General features: G+C 40.8%; 1 protein-coding gene across 3 annotated transcripts in view; it reads left to right on the forward strand.

Moving 5' to 3' along the window:
* Positions 1 to 12813, forward strand: part of enox2 (ecto-NOX disulfide-thiol exchanger 2) — a 209735-nt gene that overhangs the window by 44734 nt on the left and 152188 nt on the right. Inside the window, exon 3 of one of the 3 annotated variants that reach the window (XM_074649303.1) lies at positions 2680 to 2769. The exons of the other annotated variants lie outside the window; for them this stretch is intronic. Coding sequence (XP_074505404.1) covers positions 2736 to 2769 — 34 coding nt within the window. The 5' untranslated portion in view covers positions 2680 to 2735. The remainder of the gene's footprint in view (positions 1 to 2679; positions 2770 to 12813) is intronic. 3 annotated transcript variants of the gene reach the window in all.

Genomic DNA, 12813 nt, shown 5'->3' on the forward strand with positions numbered 1-12813 from the left:
TATTCATGCTTCGAGAGCCCCTATCTGAACACAAGCCAGTGTTTTAATCACATTCTCTTTTCCCCCATTCCCTCAAGCATTTTTTTTTTTATTCCAGTCTGCATTGTTTTCTGTATTGAAACCATGTGGAAAAAGGGAAACAATTGTGCATTCACTCATAAACATCCCCTCCCTATATCCTGTGGTGCTGGGGTTAATCTAATGTCATCAGATCGTCTCTACTGAGTCATATTAGGAGGTCATTGGAGGTCAGCGGTGTTGACAAGGATGCCGTAGTAATGAATTTGATTATACTAACAGTATACAAGTAAAAAAGAAAAAAAGAAAAGAACATTATAGCCTGTAGAAATTTGAACTTTGGCAAAGCTGCCATTGTTCTATTCAGTTGTTTTCACCACAACAGACACAGTAACTGTAACAAACAGTTTTGTTGATGTGTAGCAGCAGAACTCAGGGGGCCACGATGACTTTGAACCTGATTTTTGACAAACTTCAAATATGTTGCAGAAGTATGCTAATCTGAATGCTAATCTGATGTTAACAGAGGTGCAAATTGTTGAGTTAATCACTGTGACTGTGATTTTTAAAACTTGTAATGAGAAATAACAAATTGTGACCACAACAATAGATTACCCCAAAACAGCATTAAAAATACATTTTAAGGGCGTTTTACCTTTACTGTCTCATTTTTTACATTTAACTTTACTACTCCATACAAGTACTTTTTGGAGGAGACATAATACCATCCAGATTGTGTTTTTATCGGCATACGTTTGTACTGAATGCATCCGTAAAATGTTTAAAATTATTGACAGTTAAAGTTGAATACCTTTGTCATCGATTCAATAATGATTTAATGGATGATAGAGATACCTTACTGCTCATCTATTGTGTAGGTTTTGAAAGAGCATGGTTGCAGAGGCGTACATGCATAACAGCTTGCAAAGATGCCATCGAGATGTCATTGTGTGTGCGCTGAGATCTTATTGTGCCTGTCATATGCAGTCTGTGTCAGCATAAATGTACCGACACGTCAGGCAGCGATAAGTGATAAAATCTTATCGCTGCCTGACATGGAAGGAAGAGGGTAACAGAACTGATGCACTCAAGCTGCGACACGAGATATGATTATCGATGGGTTCTACTTTATGTGACATATCCAGTGTGTGTGTGTATGTGTGTGTGTGCATTTTATGGAATATGCATTGTATTGTGCTGCGATTATTTTCTATACAAGTCCATATAGTTTCAGAAAATGGTGAAAAATGCCCCTCACCATTCACAGAGCTCAAGGTGACGTATTCCAGTTGCTTTTTTGTCCAAACAGCAGTTTGAAAATGCAGAATACTCGCCTGCGAATATTATATGTCCAGGGCTTTTATTGTGAAAGGTAAGTATGGAAGGAGTAGAGGGCTAGGAGTAGAGCCGCTGCTCCTTCACGTCGAAAGGGGTCAGCTGAGGTTGTTCGGACATCTGATCAGGATGCCCTCCTGGACGCCTCCCCTCGGAGGTTTTCAGGGCACGGCCAACTGGTAAGAGGAACCCCGGGGTAGACCCAGAACACGCTGGAGAGATCATATATCTCGGCTGGCCTGGAAACACCTCGGGGTCCACCAGGAAGAGCTGGAAAACGTCACTGGGGAGAGGGATTTCTGTAATTCCCTGCTAAGCCTGCTGCCCCCGCGACCCGGCCGTGGATAAGTGGCAGAAAATTGATGAATGGAAGTACGGAAGGAGTGGATCTGGTCTGCAGTGCTTTTGTCAAGGTTGAAAGGAGCAATAAAGTTTGCAATTTCATAAATATCAGCGCAACTCAACCCCGTTCCGGCAACGTGATTGGTTGATGTTTTTATTCGTGGTGTGAAGCTCAGAAAATCAACCTTGTTCCAAAAAAATAACGCCACTTTTTCGCCCGCTTAAGATTCAAGTTCTGTGTGAAAGTATTTATGACAAAAACAGCAGTTATAAGTATAAGTTTAAGTAATATATTGATTGAATTAATCACACATAAACGCCCCCGGTGTGTAAAGCCTTAAGTCAGAAGCAAAAGTATCGATGCTAAAAGGCACACAGAATGCAGAAAGTCTCGCCTGTGTGTTCTTTCAAAAGGAATTCAGGGGCTGCAGTCGGAGAGAGGAGTGAGGTTTGGGGATCACTGTGACCTTCTCCGTGGCCCGAGAGTGTGTTGGCATGGCATGACTGATGCAGATTATCATAGCTGGAGAAAGCCAATTACTCTGGTCATCACGGCCCCCTCGGGGCCCTTTCTCAGTGGAATGAAATGCATTACAGAATTCTCTGTGCATCCTTCTGGCAGCGTTTTGTATTTCCTCTATGCTGATCCACCCAGTTTGAGTGTTAATAGCGCAGTCAATGGGACCCTCCCGCGCCTCAGAGCCCTCTTCGGCTCGGATGAGCTTCTGCTCCACAAAGCAGGGAGGTCGTGCCTCTCGGAGAAGCGGATGAATTACATTCTCCTCTGTTTGTCTTCTCCCTCTTTTCAAGACAAAGCCCTTTTATTTCGGCCCCTTTTTCTCAGTCAGTGTCCTTGAACGTCTACATAATGAAAAAGTCGGGTTGCGGGGTTGTGATGTAAGAGACTCTATGGCATTTTTATGTAACAGAACAAACAGCGACTGATCAGACCTTTGTTATCTTTGGTTTTGTTTTCCAATACAGATTTGGTACAAGACCAGAGAAGCTGAGATCACACACGACAACGCCGCACCTCTAGCATGTACAAAGACTACAGATCAAGCCGAGTCACCGGTAAGAGGCCCGAGAGCACCTTCTAAAGGTCTTATTTTGTATCTCTCAGAGGATCTTCGTCTTTTTAGTTGCCTCAACCTCTGAACCTTGCCTCTCTCTTCCCTGGATTGGAATTATTCTCCTTTATTCATGTTTATTCTTTGCCTCGTTCACTCGGTTTCTTTTTGTGCAGACATCAAAATCTGCCACATCCTCTCAGTTATTAGTGTCAAGGCTTCTGATTCAAAGTGTTAAAGAGCATATGATTCATACAGGACATGGAGAGCAGTGACAAAAATCACATGGTGGCTCAATTTAGTTGTGAACCGAATAGAACGCTGTCGTTTCAAAGATGTTTTTATCCAAATGTCAGTGGGGGCACTTGTGTGAACCGGTAGCTCAAGTCAAAATTGGTCAACTTGCACACAGTTATTCACAGCACGCCCACACCTGAGAGGACGGTACATTACCTGGCACAGCATATCTTGTTAGCACCTGTGAGAAATTGTGAGAAAGCACATGTGCTGGGTAGTTACTGGCCACCGACTGCACCAACTAGATGCTTTTGTTTTGCCATTAAATTCTGAAGGCACTGGGTAATTTGCTAACTGTCCAAAAAAAGCTGTATTTTTCGAGTATACAGCTAGAGATAGTTTTATCCTCAAAATACTTTTTTATTTACTCAAACAAACTCAAAACTCCTTTGAACAGCATGGGATATTTAACCCACTTAGACTTAAGTTTGCAGAAAGTAAGATAAAACTTGATTCATCCCAAATTATTTTTTTTGTGCCAAGCAGCATTACTGACATCATGATCATTGGCAATGGTTCTGTGGCTCTATCTTACCAATGCATTTACAGAAGCCATGGAAACCAGAGCGGGAGATGTCGTAAACCAGTATGTACTGTTGCAGACTTTTGTCTCAAGCTCAACAATGATGAGTTTGTTCTTTAATTGCTCGGGTGTGATTAATAGATGCAAATTACGGATCGAGAAACTCGCTCACTCACATAGTCGTGAATTCATTCATTGAGTGTATTCACATCCTTTTTTGCAAGAACTGTGAATTCATGTGAATTATAATAACTTCCCTGATTCCCTGACCATTTGTCCAATACTTTGATTTGTGACCAAATACGTGCAAAACTAGTGACATCCCCGTCAGCCTCAGCTGTGCTTCCTGTTTTGTGCTAATTAGCTAATGTTAGCATGGTGACACAATAATGTATGATGGTGAACATGCATATTACACCTGCTTAAAGGTTCTCTATACAATATCCAGAGCATCAATATAGCATCAAACAACTATTTGCTATGTAATTCATGCTCTACCTGAGCAGAGAATTAAGTCACTCTCCCTCTGTGTGTGTGTGTGTGTGTGTGTGTGTGTGTGTGTTGTAATCAGAGCTTCTCTGTGCTTTGTTGACATAGCCGGGCCGGCTGCATCCCTTTTTGGTGCATGTGAGCGTGTCCCACTGGCTAGCTCATTGCCGCGGCGGCTCTGTACTGCTCTCATACGGCAGTCACAGCTACTAACGCCGTCCCGACCGATGGCGGTTTACACTGTTAGCTCTGTCAGCAGTGTTGCCGTTGTTTCCACTTTTAGCGCTGTTAGCAACATAAGCTGCGAGCATGTTGAGAGCCGTGCAGAGGCAATACAAATGCTCCCAATCTCGTATTTAGCACCTTTGACATCGTCATTTTAGCTTTGTTATCGTGAGCATGTTCGCATTACCCACGTTGGTATTTAGCTGAAAGCACCGCTGTAGACTCGAAGACTGCGCTCCAAATCACATACTTTTTACTTTAATATGTGCTACAGCTGCCCTTACAAAGTATGTACTGTTCCATGCAGTATGCATGCAATTGGGACATGCTTCGTCATAACATTGCGCCTTGAATTTTGACCCTTTTGCTCATATATCCGCTGCACAGAGGATTGTGGGTCAGAATAGTCAGAAAAGCATGCCAGCTTGCATATTGCAAAATGTGACCAGATGTAGTAGGACATTGTGGTATTTTTTATTGCATTTGATATACTATATATTGGATCATACTAAATCTTTTCCTGGCATGCTAAATAGTATGGTAGTATGGGTACTGGAATGCACAGTTAGTCTTATCATCTCTCCAGTCAGGCTGTTACTCTGCCTTATTTTGCCTTTTTAATGCTACTGCATGTAACTAACACGATAAGTGCACAATCCTGAAAAAAAGGGATACGAGCACTCATTAAATAGACAATTAGCTGTTACATAATCATGTTCAGAGAAACTGCAATACAGTACATAATTATTCAATATTCATTACATTAGGCATTAATGTGTCTCTGTGAGCTGTTATTGTATTTTCAAAAACAATGGGAGCCTGCAGTACATTGTTCGGGAATAGAAATTGAACCAAGTGAGAAACTGACAGATTGCTCAAGAGAGAGGAAAGAGAGGGGGAATGAAAAGCGCCTCTCTTGCTGGGCTTTGGCCGATGAGTGTGTCCTTTCCCATTACTCTCACACAGCGCAATATGCAGGTCAGTCAGGTGATAATGAATGCTCTGTCTGATACTTGGCCTTTCTCCCTCCCTCCTGCTTGTCTGGTCTGCTCTCTGTTGTATCCTCTCTCTTTCTTTTCAACCTTTTATACTGCAGACTTTTCTACAGTATATTTGCCTTCAGTGGGTTTAATTATCGAGCAATCTCCTCTACCCCCTGTTCAGTAATGTTGTTGTTTAAAGGTGTTTCAGGTCAGTTTATCAGACAATGAAGATGTCAAGTTATTCTGTCTCTTTCTTCATTAATTAAACACTGACTTCAGGCCAAATTCTGTTCACTTTCAAACCCAACTTTGTGAGGTTTATATGAACAAAAAGAAAAGTTTGCTGATAGATCATTTGCTTTAGTCTCCACAGTGCACACAGGATTGGATGAACTAATCAAATTCTGTGCACACTAACCCCCACTGCACGACCGTCTGCAACAAGAAGGGATGTAATAATGCATTCAGCCCGCGCTTCGCTAAAATACGTGGTGCTGGGTTCAAGGTTTGATATGGTGACATTCCTAGTAAACTAATGTTTTTTTCCTTCTAATGTCAAGAATGAAACATTTTGCTTTGTAGCATCAAATGATGCTATTGATAAATCCATAAAAAATGGCAATGTCACATTTGCTTTCATGTTTTTATGGATAAAAGCTTTAACAAAATATCACATCCGGTATCAGAAACATGTGAAAATGTTTTTTGCAAAGAAAATACAATTATTTTCAGTTTTTTTAGGGACTTGCACGTCTATTATGTTACAAATGGGGCCAATAGTTTGAAGCAGACTTCTCTGCTGTCTCAAATACAATAGGATATTCCACAGTGACTATTTTGGCATCTTCTTTGACCCACATTTACAGTCACTGTTTATCTGGCATTCAAAATGACTACATATTTCACTATTACAGTCATCAGAAGACAGATGACCAATCCCATGACTAATACTTGGCTAGAAAATAAAACTTATTTGACATTTACTAGTTTTCAAGCAAGGCTCTTTTACTCTTGGGATTTACAGCTGCTTTTATGTCTGCAGGTATAGGTCAGCATGTAATTTAGCAGATGTATGGCGGAAAACTAAATGGTCTGTTCTCGTGGAACATGTGCAAGAGTTTCTTCAAACTCAGAGGGAATCATATTTCCACTTTAGGCTCTCCAAAGTCTCTTTATCCCACATTCTTCAGCCTTTTTCATTGACCTCTTGGTGGGAGCTGGAAGTCTGGCTACAAGACTGTCTTTGTGTTAATGTTGACTTGGGGGGGTTGGGGGGGCAGCGGAGTTTGATGCCTGCGTCAGGCTGATGGCACATTCGGTGCCAGGAATCACAACCAGCTTGCTGCACAACACAGCTGCCAACATGCAGCTCGGTGCCCACTTGCTCTCATAAACTTGTACCCGAGGACTTGCAGCATTTTGAATGCAGCGTGGTAACATCGAACAAAACAAACAAACACATTGTGTCATCACCTCTTCTTGTGGCTATATCGGCGGCGGTGCACGAGTGGCGTTTGAGTCAAGTGATTCTCTGGCTGTGAATTATGGTGGGGCAGCGAGTGCTGTTGACAACATTTCACCAGTGCAGAGGGGTTAACAGTTGTTTTGCGCTCCGTTTGAGACTCGTTTCCATCAATATTCATGCCGAGGGAAAATTCTCGTTATAGGTCTGGCCTCCTTTTTGGATTTAGACTAATCCGGTTTCCAGAACAGATGCTGCCGTCACAAAGGCACCTACAGTAACTCCCTCCCCTCACAAGAAAACTACGGCAAACATGGTTCTGCATCTCAGAACACGTTGGATCCAGTTACTTGTCACTCCTCCGCAACCCATTAAACTCATCCAAGTAGGAATACACCAGTACGTGAACTGGGACACCGTGAAGCCCAGTTAATGAGGTGTGACTTAAGCTGAGCAGTCACCTCAACCTTTCCTGTCCAGATGATCATCTGCTAACCATCAGTCAGGGGGCAGGAATGTGAGGTAAGTAGGAGAGGAAGGGATAGGTAATTAGAAAGGGAAGGATTAAGGAAGATAGAGGTCAAAGATAACTAGCAAGAACCCCAAAGACGGAGATGTCCCCCCATCCTCAGGACACATTTCTGCACTGGTTTTTCTTCCCACATATAGGGCAGTGGAGTTAATGACATTTTTCACTCGTGCCTGAGCTACAAACATTCATGATCTCAACATATAAGACACCAAATACCACCGCAGTCACTTTAAACTGCTTTCCGCTGAGAAGAACCTTTTTAAATATCACCCTCTCTGCCTCTCTGAAGGCCTCGTGGAGCAGCTACCTGAACCCTTTTGTTTGATTGGAAAGGGCATATTGATACAGTGTGGCGCACTCGTACCAAGTGAAAACAGGACTTACACGATGGAGACAAACAGTGCCATCATCTCACAGGACAAATAGTCATAAATGTTCTTTAGTGAAAAGGGAAATATTGACTGAAACGAGTAGTTGGTTAGAAGGCAATGCCTCTCAGAGCCCTTGTTAACATTTTACTACAATAGTTGAGGCCCAGCTCCAATTTAATATGCAGTAATTGAATTTGAATAATTAATCATATGAGAGATTTCCCTGTTAACTAAACAAATGCATTAAGCAGGAGGTCAACAGTTATATACATTTCTTCTCTAATATATAAAACTGAAATGAGCTGGACGCTATGAGCTCATGACTCATGGAGCACGTTCGCCTCAGCGAAGTCTCCTCACATGCATTTTTTTTTTTTTTAAGATATGTTGAAATCTTTCAGCCAGAATTCCTCATTTCACCTCACTTTTAAGTCAGGCAGTTTATTTGACTAAAGAGTGCCGTAATGTCACCAAACAGACACGCTTCTCATGCGAAACCATAAAAGCAAACCAAGAATGCTTTCATCTGCTGAGGCACGGAGTCAAATTAGTGTTTGATTTGAATGTTTTGCTACACTAAGCAGGCCGCAGAAAAGAACATCATTGTTAAAAAAAAATCAAGACATCAGACAAACATCATTCCCCAGGGACACTGAAATTGAATGAGAGCATGCACTGGCTGTTACTCATTACTACTGGCTGACAGGGGTAATTGAATTCTGCCTTGAAAAAAATCTGTTTATTTCTCGTCCCTTCTGGTGGACAGCCAGCTATCAGTTGGTTGCTTTGCATTTTTTTTCATCCCTAAATGCAGATGATAGATTTGCAACCACTGGCTGATAATACTGTGTTTGTGTCTACTGATGTGTCTCTTAAATTTGACCTTGATGTGTGTGTATGTGTTGTCAGTATTTGTTTTTACCTTACCCACTTCACAGAGCATGTGAAGCAATGAATAATAGGCTTGTCCATTCCATATTTTTCAAAGGCTAGGATGCAGTCCAAATGTGAGAGGAAGACAGGTCCCCATATTATTGTGTCGTGTTTCTGAAGTCTTTCCAAGTATCCTCATTGTATCATAGCCTGAATAACAATTTGGGGTATAGGGATGGTTGCCTAAGGGGCCGTACACATGCGCCCTCAAATCCATTGTTGTCAATGTAGACGTGCACAAAAGTGAAAGCGAAACTTAAAAGCAACACGTTCTAGCATTACATTTTGAACACATACGAAACAGCTTATTTTGGTTTAGGCAAAAAAACCCTACAACTTCTTTAGGTTTAGGCAACAAAACTACAACTTATTTGCGTTTAGGCAACAAAACTACAACTTCTTTAGGTTTAGGCAACAAAACTACAACTTATTTGGGTTCAGGCAACAAAACTACAGCTTATTTGGGTTTAGGCAATAAAACTACAACTTATTTGAGTTTAGGCAACAAAACTACAACTTATTTAGGTTTAGGCAACAAAACTACAACCTTTTTGGGTTTAGGCAACAAAACTACAACATATTTGGGTCCAGGCAACAAAACTACAACTTATTTGGGTTTAGGCAACAAAACTACAACTTCTTTAGGTTTAGGCAACAAAACTACAACTTATTTGGGTTTAGGCAACAAAACTACAACTTATTTGGGTTTACGCAACAAAAACACTTTAGGGAAAAACATGAGGTCGCTGTCGTCTTCTTTTATACCTCCCTTTGGTTATCGACCATGTGTATAAATGATAGCACCTACTATTGGGTTTAGCAGGGCCCTACTGACCCACATCTATGGCTCATCTAACGCCTATTTAATGGCCCGATAACAAGACACTTATGTTTCGTCTTCAGGACAGTTTGTTTTTGAAAGTGTGGTATTTATATAAAACGTTTGCAACAACCATAGCTGAAACAATAAGTTTACATTTAATAATAATTTAGTCAGAAGAGAAAAAGATACTCCTCCAGAGTTGTTTTCGTTCTCTCTGGCAGTTTAGATGCTTGTTCAATTGTTCCTGCAGAGGGAAGTTGTCAGGTAGTCGGATGGTATAATCTTTTAAGTCTACTTTTCATATTTGAGCTGAATCCAAGTACGATCATTACATATATATCCTAATCATCCTTCAACAGTGGCTGACTGTAAACATGAGGTTTTTATTTCCAGGAAATAACAGTATATTGAGCAAACACTGTTGTTTTCAGAAGAAGAAACCTGGTTTATTTCTCTAGATCAGCCAAAGCTGTTTAGAGAATCACTGCAGGTGTTTACTGACAGTATGAATGAAAGACACAGTGTAGTCTGTTATTGTCATAACTGCACTTTGCATCAGTCCAGTGTTTGTAGAATAGTGTTCTCCTGACTTCACAGTGGACTGGAAATTGAGAGCAATTTTGAGTTTTGGAAAAGGGAATGTCACTCTGGCCTTTGGTACACACTTTTATTTACCTTTGAAATTATTGGCAGTGGAAACAGACTTATTGGCGGAGCAGAGGAGGAAATAATTTGATCCTGAAGATATTCTCTAAACTCATCCAAGGCCTTTTGACCTGAACTACGCAACCTCAATTTTAGCTTGTGTACAGGGATGCGTGTTTTTCTTGCGTGTGCATGTTTGAACGTAGCTCTTGCCTCTGAAACCACACACAGTCAGTGTGGCCAATTTATTCAGTACACCTAGCCAAAGAGATCTGTGTGGAGCGATGAGGAGACTGTAGCAACACTGAAATTAATACAGGAAATTAACTGAAAAAGCCATATTTCCATCATGTTTTCTACATTGTTTCCCACTGTTTGATGTTTGACTGGCACTCTTTTAATTATCACTGTGCTCTTCTTCTGCAATGGTTTAATGGCACCCAACTGGAAAATTAGCACGATGAGCTGTTTATCACAATGCACTCAACTCCTAATAATTGCATAACACTAGTGGATGGAAAATGCACATTAATTCACATTTTCTCATGTCAATTTTCTGGAAATTTAGTTAAAATTTGTGCTACATTTAGATGGAAACCTGGTTAATCTCACCTCAAGGATCATTTAGTCGCTGTTCTGTAGCCCTCGACTACATCACATGGTTCTCATCAGCAAATTAAAGAGTGCTCAATGGATGAGAGGCCAGATATGCTGAAAATCATGGAAAGTTTGAAAATGTAAAGCTCAAGACAGCAACTTCCAACACTTTCTCATCCCAACTCGTCACATACTGACGCTTTGTCAGACCTCTTGGCATCAACACCTCTCTAAAAAATTTTAAGCAAAAACTGAATGTTATAATATTCATAATTACAGGACTGTTGTGTTAGACTGCATTCGTTGTAGCCAGGCATGTCTAATAAACTGACAACTAATCTATAAATGCTGACCTATTCATGCTCCTAATACAAGGAACAATTACTCAGGGAAAAGTTTTCATTTCCTCATGGAAAAAACCCTTAAAGTATCAGGTGAAATGTTCCCAAAATGAGCACAGTGCTTATGTCAACTTCAATGAATGGTAAACCTGTCATGCTGTTAGCATTAGAAGTTGGACTGACTGTGATGTCAGTGTCTGCTCCAGAAGCCAGTCTGATCCAGACTGAGGGGTGTTTATGAGATCTCAGCTGACCACAGGCAGTCATACATTAGATATATCCTTCTCATGCACATTTTTTTCCCGTGACTGTACACAGCTTGTGTTTAATTACGGAAGCATAATAGTGTTTGCTCTGCTGTTTTTCTGTGTGTAATTAATCTTCCGGCTGTGTTGATCAAACCAAGACTGTATTCACACCCTGAGAAGCCTCGGTCATTTTTTAACATATTTATTGTTGACAGCGTGAGCCAAAGATTATACAAATATTTAGTTGGATGCAGTGTATTTTGTCAGAATGGACACACTGTGAGCCAATGTGGCTGGATGCGGGTCCTATTTTCAAGTGGGGTAAACAAGTACTGGTCTTAGATGTCACACAGTCTTGTCACACAGATGTCACTATTAAACCTGCAGTAGGCACTAAACTCTATAATAACCTTTCAGCATATTGTAATTCAAGTGTTCTGAGAGATACTTCTGTACCTCCTCATGGCTCTGTTTTCAGGCTTTAAAAAATCTAGCCCATGATGGGAGACTTTGGCCAATCACAGGTCATTTCAGAGAGAGAGAGAGAGCGTTCCTATTGACTGTTCATTCAACAGAGGCAGCTGTCAATCACTCATGAATATCCAAACGCACAAACTAGGCAGCGATGATCAAATATGAATCAATATTCTGTTACTGTAATGCCTATTTCTCGCCTCAAATGTTTTCAGAAACATCTTGTAGTGTACTGCTTAGCTGTAAAATGAGAAAGTTTGCTCTGGCTGGTGGGCGGTGCTCGGTATTTCCTCAACTGATCTCAACATGGCTTCCAGGTCACAAACTTGTAATACAAAAAAAAAATTGTCATAATGACAATTTTTTTTTTGTATTACAAGTTTTCTCAAATATAGTGTTTAAATATGCAAATGAGGCATTATCTAATGGTAACTTTTGGTGAATTTAGGAGAAATCTACAGACGCAAATAGACAAAGAAGCAAAATAAACACCTAAATGTGTATTTTAATCTGAAAAAAGACATGTTATGGAAGCGAAATAGCCCAAACTCTCAAAATGTGTCTCTCGCCTCAACAGCTCTTATAAAAAAACTACAGCTTCAACTAAATGAGTGGACTCCCACCTATTTTAATAAACACCTTAATCACTTCCAACAACTTGGACAAGTACTCTCCTCCTGTATTAATTTTAAAGTGTATCTTGAGCCTCAGGGATGACAGGATGCCTCTCATCATCACAGCCCTCCACTGCTATTGAACTGATCATGTCTTTGCTTCTCCTCCTCCAACTGGCAGCCTGCAGAATGACACCTTCTTAAAAGCACAGCTGTCAAAAGTTTTTGGACAAATTATCTTGCTTTTTTTTTTAGGGGGGAGAATTTATCACTTGGCTGCACCTCCAGAAAATGTCATAAAAATCTTGACTCAAAAAGGAGGAGGAAAAAAAAGCAAATTATTTGGCATTCAACTCAGGCTTGTTGAGTGATTCCTCCTGTTCGCTTGGAGTGGCTCGCCGAAGGGGGTTCGCTCAGCTGCAGCTCTCTCTATGAAAACCACATCCTCTCTTTGACAGTTCACCAGCGCTTCAGCTCTCCTTTCACTTCAG

Source organism: Sebastes fasciatus, chromosome 10 (assembly GCF_043250625.1).
Source record: "Sebastes fasciatus isolate fSebFas1 chromosome 10, fSebFas1.pri, whole genome shotgun sequence".
Taxonomy (NCBI): domain Eukaryota; kingdom Metazoa; phylum Chordata; class Actinopteri; order Perciformes; family Sebastidae; genus Sebastes; species Sebastes fasciatus.